A 20185-nucleotide genomic window follows, 5' to 3' on the forward strand; every position below is an offset into this window, starting at 1 on the left:
TGCACGCTTTTCAGGCGGACCTCTGAGTTCAAGGCCAGGACAGTCTGCAGGTGAGTTCCAGGACAGCCAAGGCTCCACAAAGAAACTGTCTTGAAAAACGGGGGGGGGGGGGGGGGGGGGGGAATGAACTCCAGCCAATCCTGCTGCCCGATTTCCTTTTACTCCTTTTCTTATTTCTACTTTAATTGCACAGACAGTACCTGTGAGCACTGGGTATGTGCCTGTGCTAGACAGCTCAGATTGTTGTGGACAAGTGTGGGTGTCAGGTGTACCAGTAGATGCTTCTGAGCAGTGCATTCTGGCTGTTTCAGGTGACTTATCTGTGTGCATATTAGTACCGAGAGCTAGGACTTAATAGTCACTTGGAAAGTATAGCTCTGGAAGCTTTTATAAACCTATTATTTATTTATTTATTTGTTCATTCATTCATTCATTCATTCATTCATTCATTTATTGAGGCAGGGTTTCTCTGTGTAGCTTTGTGCCTTTCTCGGAACTCACTCTGTGTCCCAGGCTGGCCTTGAACTCACAGAGATCCGCCTGCCTCTGCCTCCTGAGTGCTGGGATTAAAGGCATGCGCCACCACTGCCTGCCTAGACAGGCTAATTTTTAAGTGTGTCCTAAGCGGTTACAGGACATTATTTTGTGTGCAAATTGTCAGTTACCTGTGTCAAGAGTTTGTAGATAGGGCATGCCTTTTCTGTCCCCTGAGCCAGTAGCTGATACTTTGAAGCTGAGAACTAGCCACCTTTAGTTACTGGGAGTGTTAGGATGAGTGATTAAAGCAGAGAAGTGAAGAAATCAGATATAGGTAAGGGTGTGCAGTCAAGGGCCATGCTGGAATTAGACCCAGAACTTCCTACGTGACAGGCTGGTTGTGTGTGTGAGGCCCAGTGTTGGGAATGCATGAAGTAACAGTTTCTTTGTGGCATTTCAGGATAGACTTTCGGGGGTTGTTCCTCCTCTCCCCTCCTGCTTATACCGTGTTACCTAGCTTTCCTGTCTCGTGTGTTCTGTTGCACCGTCCACTCTACTTTAAGTCTCTTCCCTTCTCATGAGCCCTTTCTAGTTGCATGAGCTGTACCCACTGTCCATAAGTCTGGGGTAGCTTAATATCGTCGTCAGTTTTGGATCCGTTTCATTTTCTTGCCATATGACCCAGAGATACCACTCCTGGGCATCCCACTACAGAAGCACTTGCACATTTGTGTTTATTGTTGCTCTCTTCAGAGTAGCAAGGAAATAGAGTCATCTTAGGTGTCCATCAAGAGATGAGTGAATGTAAAAGCATGGGGCACATACACAATGGATTTTTGTTACTATTATTATTATTATTTGGTGGTGGTGGTGTTTTTGGAGTCAGGGTTTCTCTCTGTAGCCCTGGCTGTCCTGGAACTCTCTCTGGAGACAAGGATGGCCTCAAACTCACAGAGATCCACCTGGCTCTGCCTCCTGATTAAAGGTATGTGCCATCACCGCCCGGTTCACAGTGGGATTTTCTTTAGCCATTACAAAGACTGGTTTTTGTTTGTTTGTTTTTTTGTTTTGTTTTGTTTTTGTTTTTCCGAGACAGGGTTTCTCCATGTAGTTTTGGTGCCTGTCCTGGATCTCGCTCTGTAGACCAGGCTGGCCTTGAACTCACAGAGATCCAGCTGGCTCTGCCTTCCAAGTACTGGGATTAAAGGCATGTGCCGCCGCCGCCGCCGCCACCACCACCACCTGGCCAAAGAAGACTCCTAATAGGGCCTTTCATTTTAAGCCCAAGTAAAGCCTTTTTGCAGGAAGAATGGCTGATATGACCCTGGCTCTTTCCTTGTCTTCCAGTCTTCGAGCAGCGACAGTGGTGGGAGCAGCAGCAGCAGCAGCAGCATCATCAACAGCCCGGACAGGGCCAGTGGGCCAGAGAGCAGCTTGAGCCAGATCATCCCCGGATCCTGCCCCAGCACCCCCCAGCCGGTGCCCGAGCAGTCTGCACTGTGCCAAGGCCCTTATTTCCTTATCAATCAGACCCTGAAGGAGGCCCATTTTCACAGCCTACAGCACCGAGGCCGGCCGCCAACATGATGCTCCAGCAGTTTCTTGCCTTCTGTGAAGGGACAGCACTGTGCAGATTGGATATTTCAACTTAATGATTTGTTTTTAAAAGTTGCACACAGAGAAAAAAAAATGCCTGTTGGCTTTCAGTCTATATTTGAGTATTGGGTCAGCAGGCAGCTGTTTACTTGGGGTTTTACTGCACTATTGTGATTTCAGAGGGGCTTGGGAGCAATTTTTTATAGAATTCTTTTGAGAGAGGGCATCAAGTCCATGTCATGGCAGTGTCTGAGGAAGTCTCCCTCTGACTGAAAACCACATCTGTCAATTAGACATTGTACTGTAAGAGCCTCTTTAAAATGTGGGATCTTCAATTTTTTTTAACTCAATAAACTAGTAAAGAATATCTAGTTTCCATGGGAAAAAAATTAAGTTTTCTCCCCAAATAGGAAGCTTGACTCAGTCTTGCACTGAGGTTAACTGTCATACTACCTCTTAGTATGTAGATGTCCATGGAAAGTGCTCCCTGAACAGAACCGCCGTCCACTCTTGAAGACCACGAGGCCAAGCGCCTCCCCTAGTTGTGGTCTGTTACACATTTGTATTTCTAGGGAGAATATCAGTTCCATATCTGTTTCTTTAGTCTGTACCTCAGATGCTACAGAGAACACACAGTCTCTAAGTCAAGAAACACCTAGTAACTGACAAACTTGTGTATTAACAGCTTAACTGCTAACCCTTGCAGTGCCCATAACCAAGGCAGTGATCAGTGCTGATGAAGCCCAAGCTGCCGATAGCTGAAGAGAACAAGGATTGAACTCCTGCTTGTCAGCATCCTTGCCCTGTCAGGGGATCACACTCCATCATCAGGACCAGACAGTTTGGGGTGGTGTAGAAACACAAGCAGAGGCACATCTAGTAAAAATAATGCAGGAGTATTTAATTAGAGAGCCTGGGCATTGTTTCCATGCTACTTTGTCATACTAGAGAGCCAGGCAAGCTTGAATAAGGAAGGTGCAGGTGAGTCGTCTTCCTCGCTGGCCAGCTGTCTGAACAAGGAGCCAGGATGCGTTGGGTCACCTACTCTGGAGAGTGCCGGGGGGCCAACCTGCCATTAGATGAGAGTAAGTGCCTTAAGTGTTCACCCGCAGCCTCCTGCCTGCTCCCCCTCCGTGCACCCCACTCAGAGGCCACACAACACAGGCAGTAGCACTGAGGAGCAGGGATGGCTGTAGTAAGAAAGGTCTGAGGTACTTGCTGGACCAGAGCGGGTTACACTATGTGATACAAGTACAGTCTGAAGGAGGCCCATGCCAGCAAGAGTGAACATGCGTACCTTCCAGGGCCCGGTCCTCTGAGGGCCACAGCATGGAAAGGCCAGCTGTGTGACATGGAAACTAGTGTCATGAAGCCCGAAGTTCACAAAGTTTTTTCTTTTAGAACCATTTTCCAGATTTTAAAAGCAGCTGTTTGCCAAGGACTTAGGTCTTACTGGGTTTGCTGGCAGGGAACGTGGGAAAGGATACTCTACTGGAATTCTAACAGTCAGGCAAACAGTGCTAAAAGAGAAGCCGTCAAGCACACATGTACACAACACAATCCAGAAATACCCAGGAGGGCTCCGGCAGGCTTAATGGATGGCGTCCTACCAAAACAAAACATGTATTAATAAAACAATGCTTGAGAAAGCACGTTTCTTCCTATTTCCCACCCAACTAAAGGCACAGATGAGACCATCTGCAAGACAAAAGGGTCTTCTCCCCATGCTCTGATCACAGTGCAGGACTGCCAGGAACAGTCAGCTCTTTTCACCCTACAAAATGCAAAAAACCATCGATCCTGTGCTGTGTGTCCTTCACAGTCTGGGTCTGGGTCCCTTTCTGTTTTGAGGCTGTTTGCTCAAGCTGATGGGCATCTTTCTATGCGCTCAAGCTAGTGAAACCTTGTATTCTGTTGCGCCGCCATTAAAAGCAGCCTTAGTGCATTGCCATACAGTGCCTAATTGGTTATTTCTAAAAGAGCTGGTGGGGGTTTGGGTGCTGAGTTGGGGAGGGGGTTGGAAGAACCAGGAGAGCCTCTTCTCACTGACCTGGGCTTCTGTTTCGACGCCTCTACTGGTGGCCTTTGCCTTCCTCGTGCTTGTCATGCTCAGTGGAAGCAGTCCAAACCTCAAGACAAGAAAGACGATGTCAGCGAGGTGAGCAGGGGTCTCAGCCTGGCAGAGCCTCATGAGCTACTCACCTGATCTGACTGGAGGCCAGTGGCAGGATGTTATGGGGTTCCTGGGAGTTGAATGTGCTGCTCCGGGAGGCAAACTGATTTTCTGTACCAGTAACCAATCCGAATAGAACCTGTAGATAAGAAAGGGAGGGGGCCCAGTGACTGTCACCCCAAGAAACAGTCACTTCACTGTCTACCCATCGTTTGGGATTTTTAAGAATTATTCCTTAATCTGCCATGGGTGAGAATCCCAAAGCCATGTAGTTCTTCTCTAAAACATTTGTGGGGGGGGTGTTTGTGTGTGTGTTTGTGTTTGCAAGCGCAAGTGGAGGTCAGAAGACAACTTTCTGGAGTCAGTTTTCTTGTAACATAAGGGACCTGGGGACTGAGCTCGGTGGCAGGTCAGTGGCACCCATGTATTTTGTGAGGCTCATGCAGATACTTAACTGACCCTTACCTCCAACATGGCTATTGAAGCCCATGGCATTTTACCTAATCCTCTTCCAGGAAGTGGCTGTATCTCATCCCTGGGCATGAAGGACTGGAGCAGGCTTGGTGTGTGATTTGAACTAAGTTTCTCTAGTCACACTGAACATGGTTGTGACCCAACTTACAGAAGTCCGCTGTACCAGGCGATTAAGGTTGCTGTTGAGATGTGGTGTGAAAACATCCAGGTCAAAGGGGTCAATGAGGGCCTCCAGTCTCTCAGTCACTTTCTCGATTCTGAGAAGAGTTAGAAACATTATTCTCCACACATTTCATGATAGCAATCTGGCAGTATTTTACTACCATAGAAACCCTAGAGGTGGGCACTATCCAGCCGAGTTGCTCGGTGTCCTTTTGACAATCAGCCTGCCATGATGCCTAAGTCCAGTGCCTTCCACTTACCAAACAGGTTCTGCCTGCCTCACTTGGCTGTGGAATTTATTCAGCAAGTATTATTTAACCACCAGTTACACAGTGACTCATTGTTTAAGAGAAACCAGTCAATGTACTGGCTGGCTTTCTTTGGAGGCCTCGGGAAAGGGGCTTTCGATGGTCCCAGCTTAAACTGTTGTCATACATCAGCATACAGACTACTGTAAGATGGTGTTGGACCACAGCTTAATAGTGCAGGACACAACAATGTGAGATGTGCTCAGCTCATAGACCCCTGCCTCCCCAAGACAGGGTTTCTCTGTGTTTCGTCCTGGCTGTCCTGAAACTTGCTCCATAGACCAGGCTGGCCTTGAACTCAGAGATCTGCCTGCCGCTGCCTTCCAAGTGCTGGGATTAAAGGTGTGCACCACCACAGCCTGGCAGCTTATAGAGATATGCACAGTGCAAGATGTGATTTAGTGCTGGCCCAGACAAAAGATCTAACTTGAAGTATGGTTTCTAATGAACGCTGCGCTCTCCTACCACTGTAAAATGGGGAAATCCCTGGAGGAACCCTTGTAAGTGTACTGTCCATTAACTGCATTAGGAAGAGGCTGCTTGGAGGTGCCCAGTAGTCACCTGGAGTCTGGCTTGCTCCGGCCACTCCTCACCTCCTCCCCCTTGCTGGTCAGAACGATGTTGAGGTAGCGCAGGTCATAGAGGAGCTGCAGGGCCCGGTTCTGGGTCATTGCAAATGTCCCTTCTTTCTGCAAGTGAAGACTGGCTGGTGAGGGGGTGATTCCTTACATGTTCCAAGAGCAGCTGCAGGTTATACTTGTATTACAGCTTGGTACAGTTTCAGAAGGTGCTGTTGACACCCACAGGGCCAGGTTAGTCTCAGAGTGTTAAATACAGAACTCTGGTCTTAAAAATCTCAGAGACCCAGCCCTTAAAAACAGGCTCTGGGTGTAGGTGGCCATCCCAAAAGGCAAGGATTCTTGCCTGGAGATGTATGTGAGCTCTGAGGCCCAGGAGTGAAGACCACTGAATTCACTCAAGTCAGGATGGCCCTGCCTTTAAATGTTCCCAATGAAACCATAGGGCAAGTCCAGGGTCACAGGTGCAGTGGAGGCTAAGACGGTAGGGCCTCCTCCCATCCTAAAGAGAACCTCGGCGCCATAGCTTCCTCCATCTCCCCTGGCAGCCAGCATGGAAGGGCTGCATCGCCACCGTGTAACAAAGCCACTCCCAGCTGAGCGGTTGTTCACCTGCTGCTTACATTTGATCCTGAGTAGATGAAGGGGCTAGACTTGCCCAGAGCCTGCGTGGTGCCAAAGCTTAGCTGTTTTTACTGTGAAAGCTTTTACCCTGTCCACCAGTCCTGACCTTCAGGGTGACCAATTTGAACCTGAGATCAGGTCAACTTGCAGAGCTGAATGCCTCTCCTAACACAACAGAGCACATTTATGGGACTGGGGCCTGGCTTGGGCAATGATACCATTCTGTGCTCTTCATACGAACCGTCCAAATCCAAGAACAAGGTCTGTTTGTTTGGGAAAACATTTGGATACCTACCTTTACCTGTTGTTCCTCTGTGAGTTGCTCATAGGCAGCTATGACTTGGGCCATGCACGTCTTCAGCATCTCCTGCAGGGTCACCTTTGGCAAGGCATGGCCTCCAACCCGATTAACTTCCTGGCATAAGCTAAACAGGAAGGACTGTACATACCAGGATGGCTGAAAGATGAGAACAACACATTGCTAAGTGCACTCAGCAAGCCACGCCTAGCTCTCTCATTGGATACTCGCCTTGACCTCTCCACTTGAGCATCTACCCAAAGCGCCCAGCTCTTCCTCAGAAGGTACGTATGGAAATGGCTTTCTAAAGCCACCCTGCTTCCCCAGAACAGTCTGTTCCCCTTCTGCAGCCCAAAGATCTGTGAGAGTGGGACGAACTCACTTGCGTGGGGAGGCGTATCTTAGATGTGACACTGCTGCCAGACTCCGTCTCCTCTTGAATTTCCAGTTCATCCCAGTTGGTGGCAGTGGCCAGGATTGAGCCAGCATCACTTAAGAGCAATGACTGCGTGAATCCACCAATCAGAAACTGGTGATAAAAAGAGAACGGCCACATTAGTTCCTCAGGGCCCTTGCAGTGTGTGTGTAGGTGGTAGGCGGCCAGCCCCACTCTCCTGGCAAGTTAACACTCCGCAGGAGAGTGCGTTTGCTAGCCCCTCCAGTAACGGCAGGTGTCACCTGGTTGGAGACCACAGCGGCTGCGGTATTGACACAAGCAGGAAGCAGGGTTCCCTGTCCAGGTTGGTAAGACGGAAACATGCTGCAAAGTCTAGGCTGAGGAACAGGCGTTGCCTGGCCCAGGTTACGGTAGCTATGACTAAGCGTTACTTGTCTCTGGGACTGAGGATGGCCAGAGTGGCCTAAGACCCCATGAAGTCCTGCCACTCACTTTCACAAGCGCTGAGCTCCAGACCCGGTAGGCCATGATGCTCTGTTGGAGCAGGACTTCCTTCACTTCCTGCCACTGGGCCTGCACGGGGAGCACCTCCTGAGCTTTTCCCTTCCCCTGCTTTTTCAGAGCCCTGGCCTCTCTTGCAGGTTTTTCAGAGCCCCCACACTTTCCCACAATACACTGCTTCAGGTGAGGGCACAGTTCTCCCAGCGACTGGCAGAGTCTGGCCATGAAGAGGACTGCGTGCAGCTTGGTGCCGTGAAGGACATCCTCCTGGTCCTGTGTGACTTCTTCAATGGTCTGCAGCTCTGCCTGGATGCAGCCCACAACGTACTTGATGCAGGCCACAGACTGAGTCCTCAGCATGTCCTGCACAATCCCAGCATCTGCGTATCTATCAAAGGCAGAGTTCTTAGCCTGGTGCATGGGGGAGGGGTCCTTGGGCAGTGGTGTGTCACTGGAGGGAAGGTAGGCCAGGAGGTCATCCAGTTTAACCTTCAGCTTAGAGTCCAGGGCTGAACAGAAGTTCTGCACACAAGGGCTGACGGCTTGCGCTTTCATGGAGAGGCCACTATTGGCAAATTGAGCCCGGTTTGCCACACTGACCCAGGCAGCATCAGGAGGCAGGTCGCTGGGACTTTCGGACCAGAGGAAGAGAGACATGTTCTGCTCAAAGTGGACATGCTTATTCGACGTGGAGTTGTTGGTCTCCAGTTCCTGCAAAGCTGAGACCAGAAGCTCTTTGGAGCTGTTGGAGATGGATTCAAAACCCTCTCTGGTCAGTGTCTAAAGAGAAGGAAGGCAGGGTTTTAGTCATCATTACTCTATGGAAATTTGCAAATGAGTTGAAATGGCAGTTTATGCCAGCATTCGGAACATTCTCTACCACACTCACAGTGAGTGTTGGAGCCTGACCATGAAATGCCCACACAGGCTCAGGGGTTAACAGCTTGGTCTCCCTTGGTGGCATGTTGGAAGGCTGTGGCAACTTTAGGAGTGGGCTTCATGAGAGCAGGGGCACTGGATCTGTGTTCTCAGGATCTAGACTTTTGTCCCTCCCACCCCATCTGCTTCCTGTTTGCCTCCAGGTAAAAAGAAGGCTCTCCCGATGCTCTGGTCATGTGTCCTACCTCACTACAGTGAGGCTCAGCTACATGTTCTCACCATGGGCCCGAACCAGCCAAGTGACCATGCACTGAACTCTCAAAACTGAGCTAAAACACATCATTCCTCAAGTTACTTCTGTCAGGTCACAGTGATGAGAAAAAAGACTGATACCGTCAACACAGTGGCAGAGAACAAGGAGAGCATCATTGAGGGGCACCCGACAACAACCTGCTGTCTCTTAGCTTTTAGAAAATTTAGATGTGGTAAGAAATAGGGGAAGAAAATACTAAATGAGGGCATTTTTAACGTGGTCAAAGGCCACACTGGGCTGGGGTGTCAGGGGGTCCATGTGATGCTCACCGCACCTGTAAGCGATCCAGGAAGAGCTGCTGCATCAGGTCCTCCCAGAACAAGAGCGGCTTCTCCAGAAGCCGCTGACACACCTCCTCCCAGCTGTGGCTGGCGGACTCATTGCTAAGTAAGTCCCATACAGCATCTCTGATCCCCGCGAGACCTTTCATGCTCTTCACGTACAGGAGCAGGTTGGTGACCCCATTTCTGATGTCCTCATTGCACCTGGAAGAAGACCACTTCCTTGGGCTCTACTGGATTCCCAGATTTTGTATTTTTGTTTTTAAAGAGAGATTGCACTATGCACTCCTGTCTGGCCTGGAACAAGCTATGTAGGCCACGCTGGACAGAGATCTGTCTGCTTCTTGAGTGCTGGGATTAAAGGTGTGCGCTAGCATACCTGGCCTTGATTTGTGGTTTTCACACATCATTAAGACAAATTCTTAAAACTTCCTTTGAAATCTCTGACTTGAGTACATCAGCACATTTCTAACTGGATTGAAGCTGGGATTCTTTAGCCCTCTTAAGCCAACTTTTATCTAGAGCCCCATGGCATGGCTTCAGAACCAACACATTAAACAAAAGCTCAGAGTATTCAGAACTCAAACATAAGGAGAAAAGCCTCTACTTACTGTTTTGGAAAAATAAAGGTTTTTTTTTTTTTTTTTTTGAGACAGGGTTTCTCTGTGTAGCCCTCGCTGTCCTGGAATTCACTATGTAGACCAGGCTGGCCTTAAACTCAAGAGATCTGCTTGCCTTTGCCTCCTGAGTGCTGGGATTAAAGGCGCCATCACTGCCCAGCTTGGAGATTTTATTTGTAATTATGTGTACTTGTGTGTGTGTGCAGGTAGGTAAACATGAGTGCAGGTGCCCTCAGAGGTCAGAGGCAGCAGATCCCCCTGCAGCTGGAATTATAGAGGTGGATGTTAGCTGCCTGATGGGGGTTCTGGGAACTGAATCCAAGTCCTCTGGAAGAACAGCAAGTGCTCTTAACTGATGAGCCATCTCTCCATCCCATGGAAAAACAACTTTCTGACTCTCCCACCATAGGTACTAAGTGGGTCCAAAGGGGGCAGTGCACCCTGGGTGGGTGGCTGCCATGTGGTACATCACCCAGGTGACTGAGTCCCAGCTCATGCCTCTCAAGTGTAGCCACATCAAAGGCTGTGTGCAGGTCGAACCTCAGGGATGCTTTCTGACTGCTTACATGTCGATCCATTTCTGCAGTGTGTCTTTCAGGTACTCCTGGCTGATAGGATGTGCGAGAGTTCGTAGCTCTGGCTGGAACTCCATAATGGAGGCTGGCAGGTGTCTGAACCAGCTGCACAGCCTCATCTCCCCTTGCAGGACACCGATGCCCTTTCCTGGAGAAAAGCCAAGTGAGAAGAATCCAGGCTGTGCTTTGAACAGCATATTAAGAATTGGAAAACCATGAGGGAACTTCCAGAAATCCTAGCCCGCCCCTGTTGAGGGTGAATCTGGATAAAAGGTTAGATGAGGAAAGCACAGGGAGTGTCAGGCCCTCATTGTTTGGGAAAACTGTGCAGCAGCTTCCCCATGCTCTGCCATTTTGCTGGTTGAGAAGAAGACAGGCCAGGGGGAGAGAAAGGAGGGCAAACAGGGAGGGGAAGAATGCTGTGCAGTCTGTGTGTGTCTGTGTGTGCGCGCATGCGTGTGCCTGTGCGTGTGTGTGTGCGTGTGTGTGTGTGTGTGTGTGTGTGTGTGTGTGTGTGTGTGTGTGTGTGCTTGTGTTTGAGGTGGGTCTCGCCATGTCACTCAGGCTGGTCTCCAGCCCTGAGTCCCAGTGGTCCTCCTGCTTCAGACTTCTCAGTAGCGAGGACTCCAGGTGCATGCCACTGTGCCCACCAGTCCTTGACATTCTAACAACAGAGCTTAAGTTATCAAAACAGTGCAGGCTGGTCAATTCCCTTTCCTCAGCATCCTAGGTCCCTTGAAGATCCAAGGGAACAACCAGTGGCAACCCGTCCTGCCCGCTGAGTCTCCTGGTCATCCCCCAGGCCTGCACTGTGCTCCTTGGGTAGTGCCTGTCACTGTACTCTGTAGGAGGCCACTCAGCAGCCTGGTTTACAGAGCGAGTCGCAGGACAGCCAGGCCTGCAGAGAAATTCTGTCTTGAAAAACAAAAAACAAAACAAAAAGCCACTCGGAGTTTGAAACACAAGGCTCTTGCAAGGGAACCTTGAATGTCTGTTTTACTAGGCCAGAGCAGGTCAGTCAGTACTCACCTTTCATGAGAGGGATAAATGATTACTTGCCAGCTCGGAGCGGGAGGGAGGGTGCTGTGTATCTGTGCGCACATGTGCACGCATGCTCTCGTGTGTGTGTGTGTGTGTGTGTGTGTGTGTGTGTGTGTGTACTCACTTCCTGTCACCTTTGGCTGCCTCCAGAGTTTACCGTCCCACCTCACCCTGCTGTCCTACAATGCCAGGGATCTCTCGTCATCCTCTCTGCTCACTGACACAGCCATCTTTGTGGCTGCAGATGCTGCCATGTGTGTACTGCAGCTGTGTGTCTCTGGGGACACCTGCTCACTTCTTGGTCCCATTTCAGGGTCTCGGTGTTCTCCAGTGTCTCCTCTGCAACTGTAAGTCGATCACCAGCCCCAAACCAGTTCCTCTTCTAGTTAACGTGGATACTTCCCTTCCCACGTGCTTTCTAGCCAATCCATCATCCCCAGTCCTCTCAACAGAGATCGACTGTCCACTTACCCCATCTCATGGCTCCCTTCTAACCCAAGTCCCCATCCTATGTCTGACCCTGGACCATGGTGACAGCCTCCTGTTGGCTCTCAGTATCACCGCTCTGCTCTGAAGGACTCCACTGTCCCATGAAAACATTTGATGATAGCTAGGAAAATGCTATCCCAAAGAAGTATGGGATGCATGGGGACATGTGGCGCAGGGAGCATCCCAAGCCTGCAAGGTCATGGAAGAAGACCCTTATCTCTGGGTAAAGTCCAACTTCCAACATCTGGCCCACGCTGCTGTGTATTACCTGGTCCCTGGACATGCCTCGGGCCTCTTCTCACTAGATCCTCCCCCCACTCTAGAAACTTCTTCTGCTGGCCTTTTTCAGCTCCTCAGTCACACTAACACCCTCATCTCAGGACTTTGAGCCTCCTCTTTCTTTTACCTGGGACTCTCTTCCCTTCCTCACTCAGTAACTCCTCTCAACCTTCAGCTTTCAGGGTTTTTGTGTTGTTGTTATTTGTTTGTTTGTTTGTTTTGGTTTTTCGAGACAAGGTTTCTCTGTGTAGCCCTGGCTGTCTTGGAACTCACTCTTTAGACCAGGCTGGCCTTGAACTCGAGAGAGATCCACCTGCCTCTGCCTCCAGAATGCTGGGAGTAATAGGCATGCACCACCACTGCCCCAGTGAAGTCCCCTTTGGCCTTGGGAAGATCCTTCCGGTGTTGCTAGGCAACTGGTACCTTACATTTACAGCAATGACTATGACTGACATCAAACAGCAACCTGCACCTCTGAAGATTCAGCATCTGCTTTTACAACCCAACTATGACATCCACGGAGCAGGAGATGGAATCTTCTCAGTTCACTGATTGATCCCCAGAGTGTGGCATAGTGCCTGGGACATGGCAGATCAACTGAATGAATGAGAGAAAAGGTTCTCAGCTCACCCGTGGGATGCTGGCTTGTGATTGTCTCCAGGGTAGAGAAGAGCAAGCCACAGGGCAGGGATGGGTCTGGCAGCATGCCTTCTGGGAGAGTGTAGAAAAGGGCATGGGCTTGGTTCAGAGTAGTAGCCAGCAGCTCCACCAAAGAGCAAATCTGGGCCTTGATGCCAGCACCTGTAGGAAGAAGCCACCCTCTTTTAAATGATACCCTTTAGCAAGGCTGAACAAAGAACCTGATGCCTCAGGCTCTCTTGACACACGCTGCTCCATCCCTGTTAAAGAATTACACTTTGGAGAAAAGCACACCCACCGTGGTGAGGCTGGTTCAGAAGCTTCTGAATAGTTGCCTTTCTGGCCATCAGGAAGTCTGTGAGGGCTTGGCGGGGAGAGCTCTCCTCCAAGAGCATTATAGAGCACAGGGCCTCGGCCACAGCCTGGTCCGACACGTTCTGGCATTTGAGCAACATCTTGCTTTCGTGCAGAATAGTTGACCTAGAAAGACTCACAAAGATCAACAAGAATGGCTAACGTGTGGGGTGAAGTACCTCAGGAAAGAAGACAGACTCCGTGACCCAGTAGGGGTTAAGTGAGGTCCAGACATCATTAGAGAGCCAGTGGGCGCTCACTTACCGGAAGTGGCTGGCCGCTGCCACCTGCCGGATGAGGATGGGAAATCTGGAGAGGATGGGGCTGTATCTGGAGCTGGAGGAGTCCAGCTGGAGCAGGCTGTGCAGGTGGCAGCAGAGCAGGTAGAGCTGCGTGGCCTGGAGATGCTGAGAGGTCTCCATGGAGCTCCAGATCTTCTCGGGGATCTCCAACAGCAGCTTTATCTGGGCAGCCATGCTGTAGAACTTCTCAGATGCTGGCTGTGGCTGAAGGGCAGAGGAGAGCAAACAAAAGCATGGCTCCGTTTACACAGGCTTGGGGAGAAGCTGGGGATATCTTAAGATTTGAAGCTTTGCCGGATGTGGAGGCGCACACCGTTAATCTCAGCACTCAGGAGGCAGAGGCAGATGGATCTATGTGAGTTCAGAGCCAGCCTGGTCCACACAGTGAGTTCTAGGACAGCCAGGGTTAAACAGAGAAAAACCCCGTCTTTGAAAATAAACAAATACTGAAGTTCCATTAAGCAGACTTAGTTCCACTCAGCTGGTGGGGCACTGAGGTCTGAGGCAGGCCAACATCTCACCATCTGGTTGTTGGTGGCAGGCACCTCCTTTCTCTGACGTCCCATCTTCCTACTTCTCTCCTCCCCTTTGAGGGCACCAGAGATTTGTGCTCACTGTTCTTTGCCACCCACCCCTGCACCAAATTTTCATCTGGCCCAGGCTTCAGGTCTCAGTCTGCCCTCTCACCTCACGATTCTGTCGTCATCAGTGCCGCGTGTGTGTGTGTGTGTGTGTGTGTGTGTGTGTGTGTGTGTGTGTGTGTGTGTGTGAAGTCGGGGTATGGACTAACTTTGGCTCTTTTGTGCTCCTCCCCATCTGCCACGTGAGGCAAGCAGATCCTCATAGACATCAAATGCTAACGGTTCCATCTTGGACTTCCTAGGACCCAATACTGTAGAAAATGAATTTCTATTCTTTATGAATTACTGTGTCAAATATTTTGTTATGTGACCATAGCTGGTCATAGACATCAATGTTCTGAGTCTCAGCTGTTCTTACTGAGGACCCACACCTAAAGCACTTCCTTCAGAACTATGATATCAAACGGACACAGTTTTTTTTGGTGATTAATCACTTTTATGATAAAATATTTTCTCCTGCTATTCTAAATTACTTATATGAAAAAAAATTCACCTCCTCATGGATTTACTTCCTTGATTAGCATGTAAGCTTCAGAAAAGACATTGGGAGGCTTCTGTTTGTGATTTGAATGGAGAATGCATTTGTGGGGCTGCCCCAGAAATGCATCAGTCGTAACTATGAAAATCAATACATTTTTTTAAAAGTAGGCTTATATAGTTGAAGTTAGCCAGCTGTCTGGTCATTTGAAGGGGACTGTACTTAATGCAGAGCTTCGGGAGTGATAAGGGCCAATGTATTTCCAACCTTCTATGCAAGTTTTCATCACGCTACCCCAGTTTTTTGGCTAGGATTTTCTTGAAAACCAAGCAGCATGAGAAAGCTAGCTCCAAATGAGAGTCAGATTGTGCTTCTGTTGTTTCTACTGTTTCAGTAACTTCTCCCGGGTTAAAAATATTTACCCTACATGCCCTCTGTTCATACCTAGGCCAATGCCAAGGTTAGGATGTGCTTCCCACCCCATCCTTCCACATAGGGTCTTTAAAGTTTCAGGGAATGGAAGACGGGATGACCTGAATTTTCTAGACCAGCCTCGCTGCCTAAAATGAAATTGTTCACCTATTAAAAGGGAGAGGGCCTGACGGCTGAGGCTGCCCTCCCCCAATTCTCCAGGCTCGGGTACAGGGTGGGATGAGGAATGAATGACTTGATGGGAAGATGTGAGCAAACGGGAGAAATCTGCTCCTTGACTGTCGAGGGACCCCTGGCGTTTTCAGTTAAAAGGGAAGGAGAGCGCTGGGAACCCGAGGGAGGCGAGGGAATCGTCCGGAAGTCCGGGAAGGCTCCTGGAGCAAAAGGCCCGGCTGGCTGACTTTTTTCGGGAGCGGACCAGCGTCCAGAGCAAGGCCGGCAGACGCCTCCCCGGAGCACAGACCAGCGCGAGGGGCGGGCTCCTCCGGCGGAAGGTGAGGGGTGGGGTCCGCCGGACGGCGAGGGCGGCGGGACGCGGCGGGTTCGGGTTCCGGACTGACCTGCGGGGCCCGCGGGACCCGGGGCGCCGCGGAGCCGGCCTGGCGGAGGCGGGCGCAGTACTGATCGGTGGCCCGCACGGCGTCCACCAGCCCCTCGGCGCAGCGGCGCATCTGGCCGATGGTGTCGGCCGCCTCGATCAGGTCGCGGTATCGCTCGCCCACCATCTGCCGCAGCTCCTCCTTCTTGTGCTCGATCTCCGCTCGGACCTGGCGCTCCAGCCCGCGGATTTCCTCCGCTCCATGAGTCTCGAAGAGCGCGTTGGGGTCGCGCAGATCCAGCCACTTCAGAGCCGGGGAGGCGGTCGCGGCCGCCATGGTGCTAAGCTAGTGGTCCGCCGGCCGCTTCCGCCTGCCAGCTCCGCCCCGCCCCCTCCGCCATCTTTGATGGGGGCGGAAGTACTTCCGCCGGGGCGGGAGCTGGGCCGGTTCCAGGGCTTGAGCCACGGTGGCAGTGCCGGCCTCGAGCGCTTGTTTTTAGTATTACTACCTCTCCCTCTCTCCCTCCCTTTTTCCCTTCCCTCCTCCTCCCGCCTTTCACTCTGTGTAGTGCGTGCGTGACAGAAACAGATGCGCGTGGAGGTTACGGAACAGCTTGCAGGAGGTTCACTCCTTCCGCCCTGTGGGTCTCAGGATAGAACTTGAGAGGTTCTCCGGCTTGGAAGCAATAGCCTTTACCCGCTGTGCCTGCTCGCCAGCCCTGAGCACTCGTTTCCTTGGAGAAGCTTGGTAGTTAAGGTCTCTGAGTTAAGTGCTGAACTGGTACTTGCTGGTCAAAGCCTTATAGTGACCTGGAACCCTTATGTCGCACCCTAACCCTTTCCTTGTGAGAGAAGAGCTCCACAGAGGGGTTAGTTATGATATAGACGCACCCGTGGTCGTGTGGTCATCACTCTTTACGCACCTGTGCTCTGGCTAGACCATCACATCAACCAGGACGGGGCCTTAGGATCCTTTCCTAATCATCTGTCCTCTACAGCTGGAGCTTGGAGTGACAGCTGTGGTCGATCTTGTGAGCAGCCCCAAGGTATAGCTTCCTAGGCCTGGGTTCTGTAGCCCCTGCTCCTAGTTTTTAGAATCGTTGGTCAAATGCAACTTTATAGGAAGACAAGTTTGAATCCATGTTTGTTGATCGGAAAGAGCCCCACTTACAGAGGTTACCCCTTAACGTGTTTGTTTTATTGCTGGTTAATTCTTTGGTCTTTCATTTTATTTTAATTACTGTTTAGTAGCCACAAAACACGTTTCCCCTATTATAGTCCTCCTGTGATGGAGACAGGTAGGGAGTCCATGATGCCTGCGGATTGGACACCATAAGATTGACCCAGTAAGAAACCTGGACATTTTGGCCTCTTGTTATTAAGTCAGTTCAGGACCCTTCGTTTTGGAGAAGTTTGCTGTTGAAGAATCCTTACCTACGTTAGCGCGGAGAAAACGGTGTTCAGCAGCCCTGTATCACAGCCTCTGGGGTTTCTCTTCCATTCACCACCGCCACTATTTTGAGACAAATGTCACGGTAATAAATTGATATCTAAATAAGCGGCTTATTATGACATACTAGCAAGAACAGTGTCCCTGTTCTATGCACGGGGAATTTTAGTTATCTTAGGAATCCTAAGCCTCTTGGCTCTAGATGGCCGCCTCCTGCTCTGTCAGCGTTCCCCAGTCAGCGCGCGCCCTGGTGGCATAGCGGCGATGTGCAGCCCTTCCTTCAGTCTCACTCTTCAGGCTGCAGGCGGTTTTGTTTCCGAGCCTGCAGAATCTGTCTTCTGTGTTTGAGAAGTGCGTCTCTGTCCGGCAAGACCTTTCCTTTCCCTAGGGCTCCTTGTACCTATGCGCCAGCCTGGGACTGGTCCACAAGACACAACTAACTGTCTGGGGCTTTGGAGGCGCGGTGCTGCCAGAGTGCGGGGGTGGGGGTGGGTTTCATCCCGGTGGAGGCATAGGTATCACCTGCAACATCTACTATGCAGGGGTGACAGGGACAGTGGCTGCAGAGGGCAGAAGAGGGTGTCGTTCCCTGGAGCTGGAGTCACAGGAGAGTGTGAGCTGGGAACCAAACTCGGGTCCTCCGCAAGAGCAGCGAGCACTCTTAACCACTGGGCCATCTCTTCAGCCCCTTGAGTGTGACTTTTCGTATCAGGCTTTCTTCCTTTTAGCTTAAAGCTTTATGCTGTAGCACTGCAAGCAGCCAATGTTTGACCAATTCTGTTCGGTTCCACCGGAGCTCCTGAAATCAAATAGGCATTCCTCCACAATCCTAGCTGTCATTGGGTACCATATACCTCTTTTCTCACAAGGACCCTTTGCCCAGGTGGCATCACAGATAACTAAGTTTCTGGAGGAATAAGTAACCTATCTGAGGTCACCAAGGTGGTTGATGGCCAAGCCTGCTGTCATAGTGTCTGTCAGCTGTCAGCTGGACACAAACCTAGAGTCACCTGAGAAGAGGGACCTCACCTGAAGAATTGCCTTGATCAGACTGGCTTGTGGGCATGTCTGTGAAGCATTTTTAAAGACTGCTAATTGATGTGGGAGGGCCCAGCCCTGTGAGTAGTGCCATCCCTGGGCAGGTGGGCTTGGGCTCTATCAGAAAGGTAAGCAAGCCAGTAAGGAGCACTCCTTCATGGGCTCGGTGTCAGGTCCTGCCTCCAGGTTCCTGCCTTGAATTCCTGACCTGACTTCCATCAGTGATGGACTGTCATCTAGAAGTGTAAGATGAAGTAATTCCCCAAGTGGCTTTTGGCCAGAATGTTTTATCTCAGCAACAGAAAAGCAAACAGGGACACTTGTCTTCATGTGCCAATATGACTCCAGAAGTCCTTGATCTTTTACTGAGTCTCCTGATTAGCTTTAAAGAAAGATTTCAGAATAGCAAGATGGCCCAGACAACACTGACCGACATTCACATAGTTCTCACACTCTCCCTTCACTCTATCTGAAGGGGGTCTCTGCAGCTGTACTGACAGGTTGGGGAGCGTGGTGGAACCATGGCTGCTGGCCAAGTCTTGGGACATTAGAGGGAGGGCTTCCTTTCCAAGCTGGGGACATCATGTGTCACTTTTCTCTAGGCCTGTCAGTGTGTACCCTTGTCCCATTGAGGACACGGAGGGGAAAGACTTAGCTTGTTTTGCTTGTTTGAGACAGGCTCTTGCTCCATGGAATCCATTGCAATACCCCTGCAGCCTGCTGAGTGCTAGGGTTACAGCTGTGAGCCATCATGTTGTGTTTTTGTTCTTGTGTTTTGGGTGTGTGGGGGAGGAAGATGGTTTCTCTATGTAGCTGTAGGTTGACTTTGAATTTGAGATCCTCCTACTGCAGCTTCATGAATGCTTGGGTTTGTAGGCATGTGCTACCATGATGCTTGACCCTTCCTTACTTAAAACAAACAAACAAACAAACAAACAAACAAAACCCTGAAATCAACCCTATTGTTTTGTTTTTGTTTTTTAAGACAGGGTTTCTCTGTATAGACCAGGCTGTCCTGGAACTTGCTCTGTAGCCCAGGCTGGCCTTGAACTCTGAGATCCACCTGCCTCTGCTTCCCAAGTGCTGGGATTAAAGGCGTGCACCACCATGCCTGGCTGAAATCAACTTAATTTTATTCTGTGTGTGGGTGTTTCATCTGCATTTATGGCCCTGTACCATGTGCATGCAATGCCTGTGGAGGTCAGAAGAGGGCGTCAGGACCCCTGGAACTGGCGGTACAGAGCCACCATATAGGTTCTGGAAGCAGAATCCAGGTATCCTGGAAGAGCAGCCAGGGCTCTTAATTGCTGCACCATTTCTCCAGCTCCTCACCCTTCTTACTTTTTAATAGAAATGTAGAAAACTTGCCTGATTAATGCTTAAAACAGAGGAATCTTGCTGTACTTTACATCCCCTACAGGTCCACAGGTAGAGGTTTGGTCCCTTGGGTGATACTGATGTGGGGAATCTTTAAGAGGTAGGGTCTCATGTGAGATCTTAGGTCATTGAGAGAAGCCCTTGAAGGGGATTGTGTGACCTGGGCCCGCTCCTTGCTTGCTCTTCGCTTTCTGGCCATGAGGTGGGTGCTTTTTTTTTTTTTCTGCTATATGCTCCCATGGTGATCTGCTGCCTCACTGCAGGCCCAAAGCAGTGGGATCAACCAGTCACTCAAACTGGGGGCGAAAAGCAGCCCCTTTCTCTGTCTGCAGGCATTTTGTTGCAGTCACAGGAAACAAATGAGCACAAGTTTCTAACAGATTTTCATAGACACCATGTGCCTTCTTTGGGGCAGTCTGTGATCTGGTACCCGGGAGAGGGTCCTATAAACTTTGGCTCTTCTACAAAATGACTCAGCTGATCCTTAGGAAATATGCGTTTAGGTTATATAATGACAAAGTGTCTACACAAAGGATGCATAGGAAAAGGCACGTGGGGCTTTTAACCACCCATTGCTGAATGTTTGCGTGAGAGAGCCATACAAGACCAGTCTCCCCCAGATCCTGCTGTCCCAAGCCTCCTCTTAGATGTGAGATGGTCATGGTCCTACATGTATGCACAGATCTGAAAGGTGGACCTGTGAGCTTTGTGCTCCCCCTACCCCACCCCTGCTGCCCTGCTCCACCCATTGGGTTAGAGGGTGTGGTATTTACATCTTGGGCACGCTCAGATAGGGGATAGTCGGGAGAGAGATAGACTTTTAAGTGGATGTCAGAAATTTAGCTCTGGCCAAGGGAGAAAGCAAGAAGGA

General features: G+C 50.3%; 2 protein-coding genes across 7 annotated transcripts in view; one reads left to right on the forward strand and one right to left on the reverse strand.

Moving 5' to 3' along the window:
* Fam104a (family with sequence similarity 104 member A) overlaps positions 1 to 4024 on the forward strand; it is a 23063-nt gene extending 19039 nt beyond the window's left edge. For 3 of the 4 annotated variants that reach the window (XM_037200590.1, XM_028865299.2, XM_037200591.1), the window contains one exon: positions 1825 to 4024. In XM_037200590.1, the coding sequence (XP_037056485.1) occupies positions 1825 to 2064 (240 nt within the window). In that variant the 3' untranslated portion in view covers positions 2065 to 4024. The remainder of the gene's footprint in view (positions 1 to 1824) is intronic. The other variant, XM_028865300.2, reaches the window with a different exon arrangement.
* Cog1 (component of oligomeric golgi complex 1) overlaps positions 1 to 15856 on the reverse strand; it is a 19123-nt gene extending 3267 nt beyond the window's left edge. Inside the window, exons 1-14 of one of the 3 annotated variants that reach the window (XM_028865284.2) lie at positions 15472 to 15855; positions 13323 to 13564; positions 13003 to 13184; positions 12696 to 12866; positions 10248 to 10404; positions 9055 to 9265; positions 7580 to 8368; positions 7073 to 7219; positions 6688 to 6849; positions 5752 to 5879; positions 4869 to 4977; positions 4276 to 4385; positions 4124 to 4202; positions 2951 to 3142 (exon numbers count right to left, since the gene is read on the reverse strand). In XM_028865284.2, the coding sequence (XP_028721117.1) occupies positions 3005 to 3142; positions 4124 to 4202; positions 4276 to 4385; positions 4869 to 4977; positions 5752 to 5879; positions 6688 to 6849; positions 7073 to 7219; positions 7580 to 8368; positions 9055 to 9265; positions 10248 to 10404; positions 12696 to 12866; positions 13003 to 13184; positions 13323 to 13564; positions 15472 to 15786 (2940 nt within the window). In that variant the 5' untranslated portion in view covers positions 15787 to 15855 and the 3' untranslated portion in view covers positions 2951 to 3004. Of the gene's footprint in view, positions 1 to 2950; positions 3143 to 3942; positions 4203 to 4275; positions 4386 to 4868; positions 4978 to 5751; positions 5880 to 6687; positions 6850 to 7072; positions 7220 to 7579; positions 8369 to 9054; positions 9266 to 10247; positions 10405 to 12695; positions 12867 to 13002; positions 13185 to 13322; positions 13565 to 15471 lie in introns of those variants that run through there. The other 2 variants (XM_028865285.2, XM_037200587.1) reach the window with 2 other exon arrangements.
* Between the last annotated feature and the right edge of the window lie 4329 nt (positions 15857 to 20185).

The sequence above is a fragment of the Peromyscus leucopus genome, chromosome 8b (genome assembly GCF_004664715.2).
Source record: "Peromyscus leucopus breed LL Stock chromosome 8b, UCI_PerLeu_2.1, whole genome shotgun sequence".
In the NCBI taxonomy this organism is placed as follows: Eukaryota; Metazoa; Chordata; class Mammalia; order Rodentia; family Cricetidae; genus Peromyscus; species Peromyscus leucopus.